Source organism: Cryptomeria japonica, chromosome 7 (genome assembly GCF_030272615.1).
Source record: "Cryptomeria japonica chromosome 7, Sugi_1.0, whole genome shotgun sequence".
Lineage (NCBI taxonomy): Eukaryota > Viridiplantae > Streptophyta > Pinopsida > Cupressales > Cupressaceae > Cryptomeria > Cryptomeria japonica.
Window position 1 is genome coordinate 761,515,368 of NC_081411.1, and position 21,296 is coordinate 761,536,663.

The window sequence follows — 21,296 nt, forward strand, 5'->3', positions numbered from 1 at the left end:
TATTAACTTTCTTATGTAATTACAAATCTGAAAAGATTACCAAATATGAAACTAAATCTGAAATGAACATGCGATTGTGCCATTCAACATAAATATAAAATCAATCATACCAGAAGAGACCAGATTTACATCCAGAAACCCTTTTAGGGAAAAACTCCATCAAAGAACAAGGGCAAGTATATTATTCTTCGAAAGAGAGAACACCATAATAATACGCTTCTTCAAATGATCCCAAAGCTACTTGGAAAACTCAAAGAAACTATGATAACTATGCCTTCGCTCCAATTTATAGCCAAATGTGAGAGGAAAAAACACTGTTGTTTTCCTAAAACAAGGAGCCAAAACCACTTGCAAAAACCCATGCCTTGGAGAATGAATAGCCAATAGACATGATAAAATAATAAATAACTTTTCAAGTGACTCCTCATGGACGCTAAACCCAAAGCCACTTAGTCTTTACACATTCCAAGTGCTCCATAGCTTGCAATGATTGTTCAGATCCCCAAATGGACACATTTTCTCCTTCCAAACTTGGTCTCCTTATGCGTGACCCTTCATATCTCAATATGGACGTGGGAAGGAGTGTATTTTGTCCATTTTTATTTTTATTTATCACCTCTTCATGTTCACCTCTTGAAAATGCAATTACAAATAGCCATAAAGTACAAATATTTAATATTTTTCTCACATGTTCTAGGGAAGACTTTCCAAGGAACGTGGAGACTTATGAATGGCTTAGGGTTGCAAGGTTAATGTCACCTTATCCTAACATATCCAACATTAAGCAATTCCATTTAAAAAATTGCATCTAAGCTCATCGATTTGTTGTTTGGGTGACTCCTATCAACACATGTTTGTTTGAGTTAGGCAACCATCCCTTAATGCCTAGGGTTTGTGATGCAGAGATTCTTGGAGTTGCTCTTGGTCACCTAGTTGTCTTTCTTATTCTCTCCACCCTTCTAACTTTTGAAGCCCATCCAATGGTACTTGGTAAGGGTTCTGCTAGTTAGACCTCCTTGGCCTAATCCACTTTAGCTTGCCTCCAAGGTATAGCCACAAATGTTTTACAAAAACTCCTATTGAGGATTCCATCTCAATCCCTATCACACCTTCCCAACACTCCAACAACCTCTGCAAAGGATCTTTAATCACAAACTTGTTCCATGAGTGTAAATGAAGTTGACATAGTGTCTTTGGTGTCTTCTAAGGGTTTGATCACCTTTAAACCCATTGTCAAGCCCTCTCAAGTTCACTTTGTCTATACCGGGCTCCAAACAGACCTAATTCAATTAGGCCTCCTTTTACTATTTTCAGGGCTTAAGTTCACATCTACCCACACAAGGCCCCAAACAAATTACATTTATGAGTACCCTTTTCCTAGTTACATACAATATTGCAAAATGGCATTTGGGTTCTCCGTACACATGGGGTTTCTAGAACTGACCTATTTTTCAGGGTTTTAGGGCTCCCCGGGTGACTTGCAAACTTGGCCTTAGAAAGCTTCACTAGTCAAAACCTCTGCACAAACTAATCAGGGATTCTTAAAGGGCATTCAATGGGGTCTCCAAACATGTATCAACTTTTGCTCTACCAATCCATGTGTGCTCTGAAAACGCACATCTTCTGCTGTCCTAGTCTCACCAACTCCTAGCTGTAAGCCTAGGGTATCATTGTAAAACCACCAAAAAAGTCTGCAAAGCCAAAAAACCTACACTAAACATATTTACAGACCCTAACCTAGCATTCCACTGGATTTCAACCGGTGCCATCAGTGGGTGCTCAGGTTAGAGCCATTTATTGCTTAAACCCTAGCCTACAAGAGTTTTGTACCTAGTTCACAGAGAATGGTTTGAATCTCTGCAACCAGACACAGTCAAACCTTGAAATCTACCTTGATGGAAAGTAGATTCACCAGTCCTTCATGCCCTGCAAGTAGGTTCCTCTGACAAGTCCATACTGGATCGTACAACACAGCAAAAACAAGGAAAAACAGTGAAAGCGGTGTAAAAACAAGATTTTTTTTCCTTACAAACAAAACTTGCTCTGCATTCCAAACTCTTCCAACCTGTACAATGATGTTGTCTTTGGCTTTTAACATCATGATTCAATTGGTTAGAACCAACTTCTTCACCGCCAACAACATAAAATGCAGATTTTGCAATGTTGCAAATGTTGCATAGCATTTTACATCTTTTTGATCCTTAGGATGCAACCTTGCACTCAAGTGTACTCCAAGGCTCCAAAGGCCCTCTATGCATTCTAGGAGACCTAAAACAATGCATTACACCCTTATTACATGATGACTCTGTTTTTAGAGTAGTGCACCTGTGAACAACATCAGCATTACATCTTTCTAGGATATCAACACCCTAAACACAACAAAAGCTTGGACAACTCAACCATGACTTCATTAAGTCCCAAATGGTTGGTCCACTTATTAAAACATGAAAGACAACATAAAAGACTTAAGAACAAACCAAAATTTGCATGGAGTGATAGGTGCCCTGCACCAGATTGTAATTCAATTGTGATTTCTATAACAGCCCCTTCGTTGTGAATTTGTTATACATCTGATAATAATATCATCTTAATTATTCTAGCAACTGAATTACTGTAAATGTGATCTGCCACTGCAATAAGAGGAATAAACAATTATTGTGCATTGTTGTTTATTTGCAAGGGTTTACAATTTATTTCTGCATATTCTGTTAAGCTTATCATCTATTAGGATAAACCTGATTTGAAATAAGATACAATCATTAGTATCCTGTGGACCAAAATTTAATTGAAATATTGAACATCCCTAATCAGAAATATTACAGAAAAGAATAGTCCTAGACATATATAGGCTTATGCTAGTCTAAATTCCAATACATGATAGATCTGATTCCATATTGAGGAAAAGAGATGGTCATACTGTCTAATCCATGGTGCATGCCATGGCAGCAACTTTCCATGGAGCGTTATGTACAGTAGACCTCGAGTATAAAGAAGAATACAATCTATTGGAAAAATACACTGAGAGCAGGACAAAAAAGACAATTACATATCTTAAAAAATATAATTTACAAATTATATAATGAAAAGCAAATGCAGAGAAGAATACAGTCTATTGAAAAATACAATAAGTGCATGGTAAAAAAAAGATAAGTACATACCTAAACAATAATAATTTGTAGAATTATTAACAAACACATAGATAGTTCTAATGATAAAATTAAAAAATATATCATAAGAAGCATATGGCAGATTTATGATTATTATTAAAATATTGTAACGTTTCTATAATGGTCAATCTTAGTCGTCTAGTTAGCGTTTAGAAACTTCTGTTTATGTCTTTTGTGTTTCTATTTACAATCATTTCCGTTATGGAAAGATCATCTTGTGTTCTCTATTTAAGGAGTCTTTTGTCTCCTTTGTAAATATCGAACTCTCAATTATTATAGCATGGTATCAGAGCAGGTCAATGGGGTTTTTTAAGTTTTAGCAAATTTTTTTAAAATAAAATTCATGGGATATCTTAAAATTTTCGTAAGTTTTTTAATTTGATTTTTTTCTCCAAATAAAAAACGAAGGTCTATAGTCTGAGAAATTCAAAGCCTCTACAAATCAAGGGTTTTTGGTTCATTCTCGTGGGGTTTTTTTTGTCTATATTTTCCGCAATCTGGTTTCAACCTAAGATTTTTGCAGATTCAAGGTTGTGCTGAAGGTTGCAATTTTTATTCTCTGTGGTGAAAAACGCAAGCAAATTGTGGTCGTTTTTCTAGCTCGCAGATCGTTTTCTTTTCACGTGAAGTGTCTGTTGTTCGTGGCATTTTTTCAAGGGCTTGCGACTATGATTCCTCTCTTGCAACAGATTTTTGTGGGCTTTTTTATCGCATTTGACCTTTGATAATCATGCGTTTTTGCTATACATTCTTCTACTTTGCGACGAATTTCTGCTAGTTTTTTTGTGACGGCAACAGGTTTTCTTTGTCTGCTTGCGACAGATGTGGTGCATGGCCACGACGTCTTTGCAAGTCTTGCCACATTTTTTTCTTCAGGTGTTTTTTTTCCAAATGAGTTTTTTGTGTAAATCGCGATCTGAGTGTTTTTTTTAACTACAACCTGGCTGCCTGCTTCTCTACTATGACAAGAGTGGTTGTTTTTCGTGACAGCCTGCACGCGATTGGTGGTTTTTTTTCGTGTACAGATCTTGTGTTTTCTAGATTAATTTTCTAATTCGTCAAGTTTTTTGGCCACTGCTTGAATCTAAAGTTTTCTGCACGGGTTTGCTTATCATGGATTTTATAATTTTTTCCTAAAATATTATTGTTGGGTTTTATAATTTTTTCCTTAAAAAATTATTGTTGTGTTTTATAATTTTTTAGGTGGTTGGGTTTTATAATGGAAAAAATTATTGTTGGGTTTTATAACTTTTTCCTAAACAAAATATTGTTGGGTTTTATAATTTTATAGTTATTATGGGTTTTTTCAATTTTCTCCTCAAAAATCATGTCTAGGTTTTCTAATTTTTTCCCAAAAAAACATGGAAGTGTTTGTTGATTTGTCCGCAAAATTGTGGGTGATCTCAACATCACACCAAGGGTTTATCGAGTTTTCCACAAAAATTGTGGTTTCTTGCGATTTGTTTTGAGTCATAGTACTCATCTACAAAAAATTTTGACAATTTTTTGAACAAAATAGTGGCTGTTTTTTTCTGAAGCAATGGAGGGTTTGCCAATTTTTTCCTCAAAATCGTGGTTTCAAGTTTTTGGCTTTTTTTGTCAACACAAAAATCAATGCTTTTTGAGAACCTAATCATCGTGTTGTTAAGTTTAGTTAAATTCTGTGATCAAGAGGATAGAAGAGATGAAGATATAGTCTGTAATTAAATTTGAACTGCAGTAGTGCGAATGAAAAGAAGCACAACACTTATCGATTTCAGTATTGTGTTCCTCCTTATTGTATGTGTGTTATATATATGTGGAAGAGAGGTTAAGTAGTGAAGAGATATGTCTTCCCACGTGGGAAGACACATCTCTTCCCTACGTGCCACTTATCACCCGTTAACAATATTAACACAGCACGTTAATAACATAGCCCGATAACAATTTAAGATCATCACTGATCATGAGGAACGCGATTATGAATCGCTTATCATAGCCCCTTAACATGAAAGGGTGTGACCGGTCAAACATCATAATTCAGTTTAGATTTTATTATTGATTGTTAACATACATACTAATAGTTAACATGTAATCAATGTACCGGAATTATGAAATTGTACGACTAACGTTATATGAATTACACGTGTCTCTCAATAAAGGGAGGGCCAGCTTGGTTACCCAACATCAGGTTGGAAGGATTGTGGTTATCTTGGTCGTCTCCAAAAGTTCTGCAGAACCAAGGAGGGTCTCAGCGATAGGCTAATGTCGCAAAGCATTCTGAAAAGAAGGGGGCACCCTTCTATGCATTCGTTGTTAATGCATGGTAGCTTCGGTAAGATAAGTGATTGAATGAGAGATAAATGAAGTCTCTCATTCAATCATTTATCCTATCGATAAACCATTCAGAAAACTTCAAGCTAATTCATTTGGTAATTATTCCTCATCAGTCGATCAATATCAATAATCATATGATAGCATGGCATATCAGTGATCACCGATGGTTATCGAGTTAACCATGTATCCCGATTTATATCGGATGTGTTCCCAGCAATAAATTAATAATGATTATCGAATTGCTATCGGGTGACAAACTATGCACCGCTTGACATACGTAACCTTTAGTTAGTCGGTTAACTTAGACACTGATTTACATCGGTTAACAAGCCACACAAACACTGTTTGGCATAGATTGTAAATACCGATTGGCATGTACACTAAGTTACGTGGACCCCGATTAGTATTGGACTGGTAATTAATAAACACCGATTGATAGTATATATCAAAGGGTGCGATCAAGTAGTGTCTTGATCGGTCATGTCCATAAGACATGACCGGTCAAGGCACTGCTTGATCCTCCCCTCTTGCATATATATATCAATTGATATTTGTGAAGAGGATATTGAAATCGATAAATACTCCTCTCACTTGCCAAACAAAGAAGATAGTCAAATTATAATAGAGATAGATAATACATAAATATAGAGAATACAAAATAGAATACAACTTGCATATTGAATTGAAAATTCAACATCATTTACATGGTATCAAAGCTATAGTTAAATTGAACCTGAGGCTGTTCAATTTTACGGAAAATTCAAATCAAGCATATATTCAACATCACAATTCTTTCAATGGCTAGCGCCATCAGATTTGAAGACAGACTCGGAGGAGGTGATGACTTCCCAGCATGGAAATTCAGAATTCAAATGATTCTAAAAGAAAATAAAGTCGAATCATTTGTAAAGACTGAAACTGCAGAACCTGAGACTGAACCTAAGAGAAGGAAATGAAAAGGCTATTAAAATCATAGTTGATGGGGTAAGAAACAATATTATGCCTATCATAAGGAAACATGAAACAACCTTCAACATGTTCAAAGCACTTGAAGATGCTTTTGAGATATCTAATGCTAGTAGAACCTTGGCTTTAAAAACAGAAATAAACCACATAGCCATGATAAAAGGAGAATCAGTCAATGCCTACTTCATGTGAGTATCTGCCCTAAGGGATGAACTGGCAACCCTAGGATATGAGATCCAAAGCAAAGAATTAACCCTCATTGCTCTAGATGGGTTGCCTAGCATATGGGAAACATTCGTCCAAGGCATCAATGCAAGGGATGCATTCCCAAAATTCGATAGGCTAAAGGCTGACTCTCTCTATGAGGAATCAAGGCAAAATAAGAAAGGGATCAGACAAAAGAATATAGATGAAGATCTCCATGTTCTAAATACGAACTCAAACAAGAAAAGCAAGCAGAAGCAATTCAGGAAGAGAAAAAGTCGTCACGGCAAAAACACCTTCAAGAAGGACCTTTCTCAGATCCAGTGTTACAGATGTGACAAATTTGGGCACTATGTTGCCAAATGTCCAGAAAGAGCTAAGCAAGCCACATTTTCCAAAACAGGAAAATCTAAAAGGGAAGAGGACCCCAAGAAGTATGTACTCTATTCAGCACTCACAAATCAAGCATCAAACAAAGTGAACTCCTGGGTGATCAACAGTGGCTCATCCAGACACATTACAGGATTCAGAGAAGTACTAGACTCCATGAAAGAGGAGAATGATGAGGAAGTGTTGTGACGTATTCACACATCGCCCCATTGCAAATGGGGACCCCTACTTTTTTTGCTTTCTGGGGTTTGCTTTCTAGGTGTTTAGGGTTTGTCTATTAGCCTTTGCATTTTGAGTGTCGCCAAGGGATCAATAGGATGGTAGGCTTTGCTTGCGCCAGGGGAGTCAGTAGGTGCCCCAGAATTAGGGTTTCTTTGAGAATCTTCCTTAGGGCCTGGTTTTGCTCTCGTTGCTAATTGTGTCTTGCTTTGTGAGTGGGTATCATTCTTGAGGGTCTGAGTTAGGTCGAGTTGGTGAGTGATGAAGTCTGGAATGTCATCCTGATCTTCAAATGCCCTGAAATTTGGCTAGTCTGGAATGTCTTGATCCTGAAATTTGGCTAAGTCTGGAAAACTAAAGAATCCTCCAAAAACTAGATTTTGCAATATAACTCCTGGAGGTCCGAAACCACTCTCAAACATCCTGAAAGTATATATGGAATATAAATTAAAGTATAAGTGTTATATCCTTATATACTTAAATGTTATATTCCATAAAATGATCCTGACGGAGAGTTCAAAATGTCAAATTTTGCTCCTGACCCTTCCAAAGGGTCCAGAGCGAAATTCTCCATAAGACATTCTACTTTGACCAAAACCTAGAACTAATGCATCCCTAGGCTTGAATGAAGGCAAAAACGCTTGTTTGAATGAAGAATGTGAAAATGAAGTCAGGATCTTGGCCAAGATTAGGAATTTCGCTCCTGACCCTTCCAAAGGGTCCAGAGCGAAATTCTTGAAACATTCATTTTTTCCTTTAGCAAGAGTCAGGACCAAGGTGGAGATGCATGAAGAAAGATCTATGTTTGCCCCCCAAGGAAGATTTGAGTTTGAAAAATCAAGAATCAAGGTCAAAACATGATTTTCACTCTTGACCCTTCCAAAGGGTCCAGAGCGAAAATCCTTATAACTCTTGTTTTCCTCCTTATTTTGGCTAGGCGTTGGCTTGATGGGAGATGAATGGGTATGTTTTTGCCTTGAGAGGGAGTTTGATTGATTTTGAAGAACAAGATTTTGGCCTAAAGGAGAATTTCGCTCCTGACCCTTCCAAAGGGTCCAAAGCGAAATTCATCATAAACTTCATTTGCTACCTTGTTTGACCTTGAAACCTTCTTCCTCAGGTGGAAAATGATCTAAGTTTGCTTCTTGAAGTGGTTTGAAGTTTGAAAAGTGAGTAATCTAGCCTACAATGAGATTTTCGCTCCTGACCCTTCCAAAGGGTCCAGAGCGAAAATCTTCTTAAAGCTCATTTCCTCCTAAGTTTGACTAATTTTTGATTTGCAGGGTATCTAGAGGGAAGGATGGACATTCTTGTTGCCTTTGAAGTGTTTGAAAGCGTTGAGAAATGAAGGATTTTGGACCAAAAGGGAAATTTCGCTACTGACCCTTCCAAAGGGTCCAGAGCGAAATTCCTAAAAACTCACATTTTTGCATTGAAAAAGGTCAAGTTTTTGATTTGTTATGATGTGGATGGAAGAAAAATAACTTGTCTTCGCCTCTTGAGGTTGTTTTAAAAGGGAGAAATGAAGGATCTAGCCCAAGTCAAGATTTTCGCTCTTGACCCTTCCAAAGGGTCCAGAGCGAAAATCTCTCTAAGAGACATTTCTTGCCTTATTTGGCCAAATTTTGGTGTCCAAGACATGATGAGAAGAAGAATGAGCATGATTTAGCCTTTGAGAATGTTTGGAAGTTATGAAAATGAAGGATTCTAGCCAGGAAAGTGAATTTCGTTCCTGACCCTTCCAAAGGGTCCAGGGCGAAATTCCTTATAAACCTACCTTTTGACCTTTCTTGGACATGAAATCTTATTCCTAGGGTGATGAAGGACGAAATCCTACCTTGCAAAGAAGTTTCAAGTTTAGAAAATGATGATTTTGGGTCAAAAATGAAAATTTCGCTCCTGACCTTCCAAAGGGTCCAGAGCGAATTTTCTCAAAACATCTTTTGGCTATCAAGTTTTGCTAGATCAAGTGTGGGATAAGGTAGAATCAAGATGAAGTTGCCCCTAGAGTGACTTTAAGTTGCTAGAAACCATGAAAGATGAAGGAATTAAGCCTAAAAATGATTTTCGCTCCTGACCCTTCCAAAGGGTCCAGAGCGAAAATCCTAAAAACCATCTTTTCTTCCAAAATTTGAGCAAAGTCAAACCTGGACAAGAGTGAGAGAAGTCATTTGGATTGCCTTAGAGTGAATTTTGGTCGCCAAGAATGCAAATTTTGAAGCCAAATGAGAATTTCGCTCCTGACCCTTCCAAAGGGTCCAAAGCGAAATTCTTAAGATCACCCTTTTTCCTTGCAAATCAAGTCAAGATTTTGGTTTTTATGACCTGGGGAGGAGTGAGGCAAGGTGTTCTAAGTCTTGGAAGTGATTTGAAGTTGGAAGGATGGCAAGATAGCCCTAAAACAAGATTTTTGCTCCTAACCCTTCCAAAGGGTCCAGAGCAAAAATCCTAAAATCTACCCATTCCTTTCAAATTTATGCTAAGACAAGGCTTGATTAAGGTAAGAAATGCCCTTGAGACTACCTTTGACTTGACATTGGTTTCCAAAAGTGATGATTTTAGGCCAAAGGAGGATTTTCGCTCCTGACCCTTCCAAAGGGTCCAGGGCGAAAATCCTAAAATCTCCTATTCTGCCTTGCAAAACGAAATCAAACTTGGATTGGAAGAAAGAAGAAAGATATTTCCTAGCTTTGTGAGGTGGATTGACGTTGGAACGATCAAAAATGAGCTACAAGAGGAGAAAATCGCTCCTGACCCTTCCAAAGGGTCCAAGGCGAAATTCTTGAAAACACCTATTATTCACCTTGTTTAGGCTAAGTTGAAGGCAAATTGCCAAATTGTGATGGCAAACCTAGGTTGTGAAGATTTTGATTCATGAAGCAAACAAGCCTAGATGAGAGGTTCAAATAAGCCTTGAAATAATTTAAGCCTCCATCACTTTGAATATTTTAATGCCCAAGGAAAAAGAAGATTCATCAAGCCTTAATCAATCTTTAACATTCCCTAAACTAGCCTATAGTCTTTCACTAAATTTGCCTATTACAAGACATTTGGAAGACTTTACAAGTTCGCATAAATTAAGGCATTTATAACTTAATTGATTAATTTCTAAGCTTTGAAATAAATAAAAAATTCACCTTTCAAGCCTTGGAATTAATTGTAAAAAATTAAAAATTATGCTTGAGCGCTCAATATTTCATTATTTTGCCTTTACAATCAAGTCGGCCATCCTTTGAAAGGGATTTTGATTTATTTTATTGCTAATTTGCTAAGTCGGCCTCATGGAGAATTAGGGTGAGCGCCCTATATAAGGGAGATGTATTGTAGCAAATGTAAATCATTCATTCAATTCTTCTCATGCGAATTTGAAGAGCAGATTAGAGGAGCGAATTCTACCTGATTTGGAGGCGAATTTCTTGCTAAGTTGGAGGATAATTTCCAGAATTTGCTAAGTGTTTGGAGGTTAGTGGAAGGCGAAGATTTTTGAAGGCTGATTGAAGCATAGTTCATCCAAAAGAAGACCAGAAATTCAGTCCTTATCCAGCAAATTCTGATCTCCTTTTATTCATTTTCCAAGGTTGATAGTTAAGCATTCAATGAGGAGGTATGAAGAATCAGATTTTTGAAGTTTTTATTCAAGGTTTATTTTGATTTTCATAGCAATCTTTAAAAATCTAAGTCTTGTAAGATCTGATTTCCATTCATAATTAATTTGAAAATTCATAATTCTTGGATTTATCATGTCATTTTCAAATTAATATCTAAATTATTCCCTTGAAAGGTCTTGAATGCTATACCTTAAGATATTATGCTTAAACCCTAACTTTAAGCTTTTGTGTAGGTATCAAATAACGACCTCCACAAGACCAGACCAAGACAAGGAAGACCTTCTCCAGTCCAGCATCAACAAGGACGACCTTCTCCAGTCCAGCATCATCAAGGACGGCCTTCTCCAGCCCAGCATCATCAAGGACGACCTCTTCCAGTCCAACATTTGAAGGAAAGGTACACCATCCATCCTGCACATCAAAGACAAAGGAGGTCAGAGCAAGGGTCCATTGGAGAAGCAGACAGTTTCAGAAGAGTTAACTAAAGTTAGCTTCTCAGCAGCATCAAATTGAGCATCAACCAAGTGTCAAACAAGGTGGCGTCCCAGTCATCACTCCTCCAGTCGGGTTGGTCCACTTCAGCATGTCTAGATTCAATGTACCTAATTCATTAAGAGATGGCACTAACTTCGATGTACCTACCTCGGCTATCCATTGGTCGAATATTCCAGAGAAGACATGTGTCCAAATAATGCAATTATTTCATTGGTCAGAATTAAGTTTGTTGTAACAAACCCTATATGGGTTTTCATTGTAAAATCTCGGCCATTGATCTCAAGTTGATCTAAGCCATTGAATTGTACTGAGGGCACTATATAAGCCCTGGCTCTTCATTTGTAAAGGCTAATAGTAAGTCAATAGTTGATAGTAAGTGAATAGTTAGTCAATAATAGCTAATAGTTAATAGTTAGTAATAGAGGCCAGAATAGTAGAATAGCAATTAGAGTAGATTAAGAAGAGAAGGCAAGACATTGTTGCCTTAATTGTAAAGACTTCTTTTCATTGAAGATATGGTGGAATATGTTGTTTCTTTGCAATGTGCATAGTCTCTTGTTGAATCTTCATTTTTGATGATAGATGATTAAATTGAGTGAAGAAAATTGTTGAATGCACCTGTGTGGAATTTGTCTAGTCCATACCACTAGCCTCTTACTGATGGTAAGTGCGCCCTACGTGGTCAACTAGCATAAAATGAGCTTAATCTTAAGTCGTTACACGTCTATTGTTCATACATTATCTTGAATGGTGATCATTGTCAGATGGTGTACGATTTGAACATATTGGAAGCATCCCTTAGAAGATCGCACTGAGTTGGTGTTGAATTGTTCAACCTGATGGTGAGACCCAGCCCAGTAGGACTCCACCTAGTCATTCATCTATTTTCTCGCATTCTAGGTAGTAGAGTAGACGTCCTGAACCCTGCATCTTTTGTCATTTGTTTGTCTTCCAGTTAGTTAATAGGACTTGTGATTCCAACAAATCAGACGTTTAGGTCATTGAGTGTAAGTCCCCTTGTGATTCCAGCAAAATCACATCATACCGCGAAGAGCTTATCCACGAGTAGAGATCCTACATAACAGGAACCTTGAAGCTTCTCCGATTGATCCTTCTGCAATATCTTCAGCATTCGGGAGCTTTATTCAAAAAAGGATAAGGCACCTTTAGGTATTTTATTCTGTGTTTGGTCGTGTACAAAATACACATCAATAGGAAGTAACTCTCGGAGATGACTCTACACATCCAATCAAAGGAATTGGAACCTGCACCATCAAATTAAAGTCGGGTGTATCATTACAACTTAAAGGAGTACTATATGTTCCAGGCATCAAGAGAAATTTGGTCAAAATATCAACACTGGAGGACAATGGATACAGAGTAACCTTCATGGACAACAAAGTATTGGCTTGGCCAAAGAACTTATCCATCAAGAAAGCTAAAACAATTGGTCAAAGACAAGGCTACTTGTATGAGCTATGCACAGAGCCCAACTTAGCCCTAATTCATGAAACTACAAATGCTAATGAAGTATGGCATAGAAGACTAGGCCACCTAAATTTTAGAGCTTTATCATCAATGGGAGACCTTGTCACAGGTCTACCTAAGTTAAAGCAATATCATTCAGGGGCATGCACAGGATGTGCCCTAGGTAAAAATACTAAGGATGCTTTTCAGAATAGTATTAGGAAAACAAGTAAAATTTTAGAGTTAGTTCATTCTGATGTACGTGAACCTATGTTCGTACCTTCATTGGGGGGATTTTTGTATTATGTAATATTTGTTGATGACTACTCTAGGAAAACTTGGATCTACTTTCTGAAATGTAAAGAATCAAAAGAGATCCTTAATAGGTTTAAAGAATTCAAATCACTAACAGAGAACTACTCAGGAAATAAAATTAAAACCCTAAGAACTGATAATGGGGGGGGAATACACATCAAAATTATTTAAAGAGTTTTGTAAAAATTTAGGGATTAAGAGGGAGTTGACAATACCTTATAACCCTCAACAAAATGGGATAGCTGAAAGGAAAAATAGGACAATAGTTGAAGCTGCCAAAGCTACGATTCTTGATCGGAATCTAAATGTCAATCTTTGGGTAGAAGCAACTAGCACTGTTGTATATATTCAAAACAGATGTCCCCACTCTCATCTTGAAGATAAGACCCTTGAGGAAGTCTTTACTAAATCAAAACCTGACATTAGCCACCTTAAGATATTTGGATGCCCTGTCTATATTCATGTACTTAAGGAGAAAAGATTAAAATTAGAGCCTTCTGGAAAAAGGGGAATCTTTGTAGGATATAGTGAAACCTCCAAAACTTACAGGATCTATATACCTAGTCAAAAGAATATTGAACTAAGCAGGGATGTGATCTTTGAAGAAGACTTAGCATTCAAAAGAGCCCAAAGCTCTCTAGACCCTGAAGTCTATATCCCCACCCCTAGCATAGATAGAGATCCTACTCCTGAGCTTCAGAGGGAGAATCTGAGGAAACTATAAGTGAAACTCAAAGTCCACCTAGAGAAAACTTCAAGAAAAGACCACTATGGGCCACAAAGGCTATAGCAGAAGCTCAAAAGTTTGTTGCTCCTATAGGGACCTTCAAGGAAAGCAAAAGGCCTGACAAATTCACTAGCTATGTTGCCCTTATGAATGATCTCTCTAAAGCCGAACCAAACAATGTATCAGAGGCTCTTGAACATCAAATATGGAAGGATGCCATGTCTGAAGAGTATCAGTCTATTATGAAAAATGATGTTTGGGAGATTGTTCCTAGGCCAACTAAGAAATCTGTTGTTTCATCTAAATGGCTTTTTAAGATCAAACATGCTGCAGACGGTAGTATTGAAAAACACAAGGCTAGATTTGTAGCTAGAGGTTTCTCACAAAGGGAAGGAATAGATTATGAAGAAACTTTTGCACTTGTTGCCAGATATACATCAGTAAAAGTTGTATTAGCTATTGCAGCAGCTAAGGGGTGGAAGGTACACCAAATGGATGTTAAGACTGTTAATGCATGGTAGCTACGGTAAGATAAATGATTGAATGAGAGATAAATGAAGTCTCTCATTCAATCATTTATCCTATCGATTAAGCCATTAAGAAAATCTTCAAGCTATTTTATTTGATGATTATTCCTCATGTATATCAATATCGATAATCATATCATGGCATATTGGTAATCAACGATAGTTATCTAATTAACCATCTATCCCGATCTATATCGGATGTGTTCTCAACAAGAGATTATTATGCTATCGGGTGGCATAGTATGCACCGGTTAATGAATATAACCCTTAGTTAGTGACCGGTGTCGGTTAACATAGACACCGATTCACTTTGGTTAATTTACAATGCCAAACGCCATCATTAATACTGATTGGCATATCGGTTAATATGCTAATATGTCACGTGAGCCCCGATTAATATCGGGTTGGTAAATATGTTATATGTTACGTGAACTCCGATTAATATCGGGCTGACAAATATTTTAACACCGGTTGATATTATATACCAAAGGGTGCGACCGCTCAAGGCACTGCTTGATCCTCCCCTCTCATATATATATATATATATATATATATATATATATATATATATATATATATATCATTTGGCATTTGAGAAAGAGGATATTGAAATCAATAAATACTCCTCTTACCTACCAAACAAAGAAGATAGTCAGAATTATAATAGAGATAAAATACATAGATATAAAGAATAAAATTAGAATACATCTTGCATATTGAATTGTAAATTGAACAAACATTTACAAAGACAGCATTTCTAAATGGTGAGATCTCAGAAGAAGTCTACCTAGAGCAACCTGAAGGGTTTGAAATTTATAATGCAGAGTCTCATGTGTGTAGACTCAAGAAAGCTCTCTATGGGCTTAAACAAGCTCCCAGGGCCTGGTATGAAAGAATTGACACCTATCTCTCAGGACTAGGCTTCTCTAAAAATGATGCAAATCGTAATCTCTACTACAAAAGAAATAAAGGCGATATGCTAATGTTGATTTTATATGTTGATGACTTATTAATCATAGGAAATGATCATCTTATAAATCAATGTAAGAAAGATCTATCTAAAGAATTTGAAATGAAGGACTTAGGACTCCTTCATTACTTCCTAGGATTGGAAGTATGGCAGAATTCTGACAACATTATACTAAACCAAGGAAAGTATACCTTGGATATTTTGAAGAGATTCGGAATGCTAAACTGTAGGCCCATGACCTCTCCTATGGAAACCAATTTACATAAACTTAAAGAAGCAGCAACAGAGTCACAACCCACTAACTCTACTCAATACAGACAGATGATTGGGTCCCTGATGTACCTGGTGAATACAAGGCCAGATATCTGCTATGCAGTTAATGCCTTAAGTCAGTTCATGTGTGAACCTAAGGAGATACACCTGGTTGCAGTAAAGCATATCATGAGATACCTACAAGGTACCCTAAACCTTGGTCTCAAATATGAGAAGTTGATATAGACCTACATGGATTTACAAATTCAGATTGGGCTGGAAGTGTAACTGACAGAAAAAGCACTTCAGGATGTTGCTTCAGTTTAGGTTCAGCCATGATATCTTGGATCAGCAGGAAGCAGTCCTCTGTAGCTCAAAGCTCCACCAAGGCAGTATGGCTTAGGAAGTTGCTTGTGGGGTTGTTTGGAGAACCTATGAAACCCACTATTATACATTGTAACAATCAGAACTGCATAAAACTTTCAGATAATCCAGTGTTCCATGACAGATCCAAGCATATTGAGATCCCATACCACTATGTGCGAGATATGGTAGACAGAAATGCGATTCAATTAGAATATGTTTGTACAGGAGATCAAACGGCAAATATTCTAACCAAACCTCTTTCCAGAGTGAAGGTTGATCACTTCAGAAAAGGTTTAGGTATGATGGAAAGGTAATTTGCTTTGTAATCTGTATTTACATATCAATAAGATGTTTAATGTGTAAACTTCTTTGTCATGATAGGACATTTTTGGATTTTATCCCCTGGATTCATATCTAAGAGGTGACGATCTCTCAAGATAATGAACACTTGTATGGAGACATTATAAGGTGACGATCTTATAATGTCCAAACCAGTTATCATGTTGGATCTCTGGTGTGTCGTGGATGAGCCATGATTGTGTTGTGGTAAAACATTTATATGAGATGTTAGTGCACCTACCACAACTTGGATAAAGATGAGAATTGAATATTTTCTCATATGATTATCCTTAAGTATTGCGTGCTTAGGCAATACTGATATCACATGCTAAGGTGATATCCTGTCATCACAAGATTAATGTGATGAACATTTTGTATCACGTGTTTAGGTGATACTTCATATCATGTGATTAGGTGATATGATTTCCTAGAAAGTTAGATTGTGTAAAGAATGCTAACTATCATTTGAATTGTGATGCTTGATACACTGCTCTCATTTATCTTACCTAGCTAATTCATTTGGTAATTATTCCTCATCAGTCGATCAATATCGATAATCATATGATAGCATGGCATATCGGTGATCACCAATGGTTATCGAGTTAACCATGTATCCCGATTTATATCGGATGTGTTCCCAGCAATAAATTAATAATGATTATCGAATTGCTATCGGGTGACAAACTATGCACCGCTTGACATACATAACCTTTAGTTAGTCGGTTAACTTAGACACCGATTTACATCGGTTAACAAGCCACGCAAACACCGTTTAGCATACATTGTAAATACTGGTTGGCATGTACACTAAGTTACGTGGACCCCGATTAGTATCGGACTGGTAATTAATAAACACTAATTGATAGTATATATCAAAGGGTGCGATCAAGTAGTGTCTTGATCGGTCATGTCCATAAGACATGACCGGTCAAGGCACTGCTTGATCCTCCCCTCTTGCATATATATATCAATTGATATTTGTGAAGAGGATATTGAAATCGATAAATACTCCTCTCACCTGCCAAACAAAGAAGATAGTCAAATTATAATAGATAGATAATACATAAATATAGAGAATACAAAATAGAATACAACTTGCATATTGAATTGAAAATTGAACATCATTTACATTCGTGACCAAAAGACCTGCAGGTTATGTCTTCTATAGGGTGGTTAGAATGATGACCATTAAGGGAGGGTATTAAAATATTGTAATGTTTCTATAATGGTCATCTTAGTCTTCTAGTTAGTGTTTAGAAACTTCTGTTTATGTCTTTCGTGTTTCTATTTACGATCATTTCCATTATGGAAAAATCGTCTTGTGTTCTCTATTTAAGGAGTCTTTTGTCTCCTTTGTAAATATCAAACTCTCAATTATTATAACAATTATTTATGCCTTTAAAAAAAGTAAATTCTATATTTTTTTCATCCCCGCACTTCATTCACATTTATAAACAATGGACTAATAACATTGAAAAAGGTATGGTGTATATTTACGCTGAGAGGCATTTTACAGTTGCATTATGGTGAAAAGAGCCAGTGTCAATAAAAACTCAGCGTGTGATTTAGTTTGACATCTTAAGGAAAGTCGAACCCCATGGCTAGCATTACAAATCAAGTTGTGCTTGGAAATCTATTCGCTACCCTTCTCATGTCTCTTAACATGTGATATTCTTGGCCCTGTAACTGACTAGAGTGGAAGAGATAAAAAGGAAGAAGAAATTGTTTGAGAGGATGTGCGTGCATTTCCTGTTGATATTCACAGGGGTGTATTGCAGTGCTCTGCCAATCTGCCCCATGTTGTCAATGGCTGTTAAAGTTTCTCCAATCCCACAAGTTGCTGCTGAAAAAAGGATTATCATGTCCAAAATCACTAGAGCTTGTGTATGGTGAAGTCATTTCCCCTTGCTTGTCTTTTGAATGTTTTTACAAGGAGGGATATCACAGATTTGGGTAACTTTAACCACAGCACTTGATCGCCATGTCTGCAGGTTCAGTCTCTTTTTTCTCTTGTATATTGAATTTTATGTCTTTATGAAAGTTTTCAGAAACCCAATATTCCAGCTTCATGTTGTCCATCTCTTCTTTAACAATGGCAGGATTAGAGAAGAGAAAAAGATGGCTAAAGCAGCAACAATTTGTTAGCCTTCCTGAAAAAAAGATTTCACTCTATTCTCAACCACAATCATAACCATTAGAATGCCGGCTAGAATCAGAGCTATGTAGTTTTTATGGGTATGATTTGTCTCCTGTGCAAAAAGCATGTACCATTTTATGGCCTTCAATCCAACAACATCCAGGCCTCTTTTATCATTCTTCTATCTTTCATCAATCTTTTTACCATTTGAACTTCAGCCCACCTTCCAACTTCTGCATAGATCTTTGAGAGAAGAATATAAGTAGCACCATTTACAGGATCGATCTCCAAAAGGAGAGTTGCTGTAAATACTCCTAATCGTGTATTCTGATGCAATCTACAGGCACTAAACAAACTTGTCCACACAACAACCACGGGTTTAATTAGCGTTTTGATGATAAAGTTTATAGTTTCCTGAAGATAACCAGCACGGCAGAGAAGGTCAACCATGCACACATAATGATGAATTGTAGGCATTATGCAATAAGAGTCACTCATGCAATTGAAATATTTGAAGCCTATTGAAATATGTTAAACTGATATTAGATTAATATTTGATTATTTTTAACATTCAATGTTATACAATATTATGCTTTATAATCACTGTCAATATATCTTCTCCATTAATTTAGCTATTCCTGGTATCACTGCAGTATCATCATCGATGGTTAAATCAGTAAATGATTCATTTTGATTGAAATTTGGTTTTTAAATATTCAATCGCTCAATATAAACATTAATTCATGGTGTTTTGTGTGAGGTTGTGTTTGTAAATATTTTGAAATTTAATATCTCTTAAGAATCTTTTACATAGATTTTTTAAAATTTAAGTATGCTAGTATAATATTAACCGTGTTTAGTAACCTCGATAATGCGAATTCACACATATTCATAACAATAAGCAATTTTTTATTAAATCAACTACAAAGGTTACAATGCTGAAGGTAAATATGCCCAAGTTGGGCTGGAGGATTTTCCCAAAGGAGAAAGAAGTGGTTCAGTGGGGCGTCAAGGATGAAGGCTAGTATGGTGACTCTGGTCGACCAAGGTCCTCTTCAACATAAGTATGGAGAGTAGTGAAGCTGAATGCCTTAATGCAAAAGGTTGGATGTCATCTCTATCTAATGTGGATAACCGAGTGATACGGACAATGAGGCGTCAGGGATGAAGCCCAAAGATTTGGACGGTGGCTCTAGTTGACAAACCCTTTTCAACAGAGGTGAGTAAAGTATTGGAGCCAAATGCCTTGCTCCAAAAGGTTGAATGTTGTCTCTATCTGAAAAAGCGGATTTGTAATGATGATCGCAAGGATACCGAAGGCTGGATGTCAGCCCTCAGTGTGCAACTGGGTCTTCAATAGAAGCAAGTGGGTCTTCAATAGAGGCAAGTGGATCGTTAGTGATGATTCCCTGGTGCCAAAAACTGGGTAGACTAGCTCATAGGTGGTTATACACTAAATTTGAGAGGGTTGTTGATGATGCTCAATGCCCTCGTTATAAAGGGTGGATGTAAGCCGTATCTTATGTTGCAGGTAAAAGGATTGGCAATAATAAGCCCTGAAGCCAATTGTAGACGTTTTCTTTTGATTTCTTGAGCTCAATGATATTATGTTGCGAAAGGAAGAGACCGGCCATTTTCAAACTCCACAATGCGGGTCTAATTGCTAGCCAATAAGGACAGTATATGCAGTATGGAAATTTAAAATACCTGGAAGTCAGCAAGGACAGTATATGCAGTGAACTCAAAAGACGAGTTGCAATCGCCTGTTCAACATATTTCCATACCATGGGCTCATTGTTGCTCCAACACAGATGAGATACCAGCAATTGGCCCAATTCCACACTGGGTATTTCTACATCTGCTCCTGCCAGGCACTTGCTCACTTCAACTGCCCACAAGAGAGGCGGATCTTTCTGTGCTTGTGACACTTTTGTCAATTCTAAAGCCTGTTGCTGCCAATGCTGTGGGGAAGAAACCATCTGGATCTCCTCTGCATCCATATTTCCCTGACCAATAATAGTTAAAATTTGGTCCCCTCACAATCTATACCTGCCATGCTCCTTTCTCACCGGTGCATCAAATATGGAGGAAAACCTATGGCACCCACAAAACCCAAGAGGCAAGGAGAAGCCAAATGTTAGGTGGAAGGAGTTTTTCAACGATTATTATTTTCTCAAAATCAGGACCAACTTCTAAGCAAAAACCAAATGTGTACGTCCAAATGTGTGTAGAAGAAAGAATTTTAACGTCCACAGGCTAAGAATAGCTTATGGGACAATCTGATCAAGCTGAATCAGTTTTTTAAGGTCTGATCTCTGCTTATTCAGGCTGATGATGAGAGCACCCATCTTCACGATATGCTCCTCGCTGAACAGGTTATACCGTGCGCACACTCCAAGATAAAATGTTTTTCAGTTTCCACACTCGCGCTGACTCAAAACGGGCAAACTCTTTCTTCCCAAATCTTTTTTGGCCTTGTATGTGAACAATATAATACAATATATATAGTGGAAGTGCATGCATTCTGTATCAATACCAGCAGTAGGACGGAGCTTTGAAAGCAAAAAAACCTTACATTAATATAGCTTGCTGACGGTCCGGGCGAAAGGCGATTGATTTTATACGGTAATGGATATATTTTTGAAGAAATATACTAAATTTAAACCGTGTTCTAATTGTAGCCTCACTCCCTTACAGTAAACCCGGCTTTTACGATTTTATTATATTGGAAACCGGTTTTTTTAAGGTCTTCGTTTCACTTTCATTCAATAAAATATCGTACTCTTTTAAAAGAATTTTTTTGAGAGTCTAACGCCCTTTGAATGGTTTTC

General features: G+C 37.1%; 1 protein-coding gene across 1 annotated transcript in view; it reads right to left on the reverse strand.

The window, feature by feature from the left end:
- The window catches only part of LOC131030060 (mediator of RNA polymerase II transcription subunit 33A), a 60,017-nt gene extending 38,922 nt beyond the window's left edge, over nt 1-21,095 (reverse strand). The window contains exon 1 of the mRNA XM_057960742.2: nt 20,173-21,095. Within this exon, the coding sequence (XP_057816725.1) occupies nt 20,173-20,465 (293 nt within the window). The 5' untranslated portion in view covers nt 20,466-21,095. The remainder of the gene's footprint in view (nt 1-20,172) is intronic.
- Between the last annotated feature and the right edge of the window lie 201 nt (nt 21,096-21,296).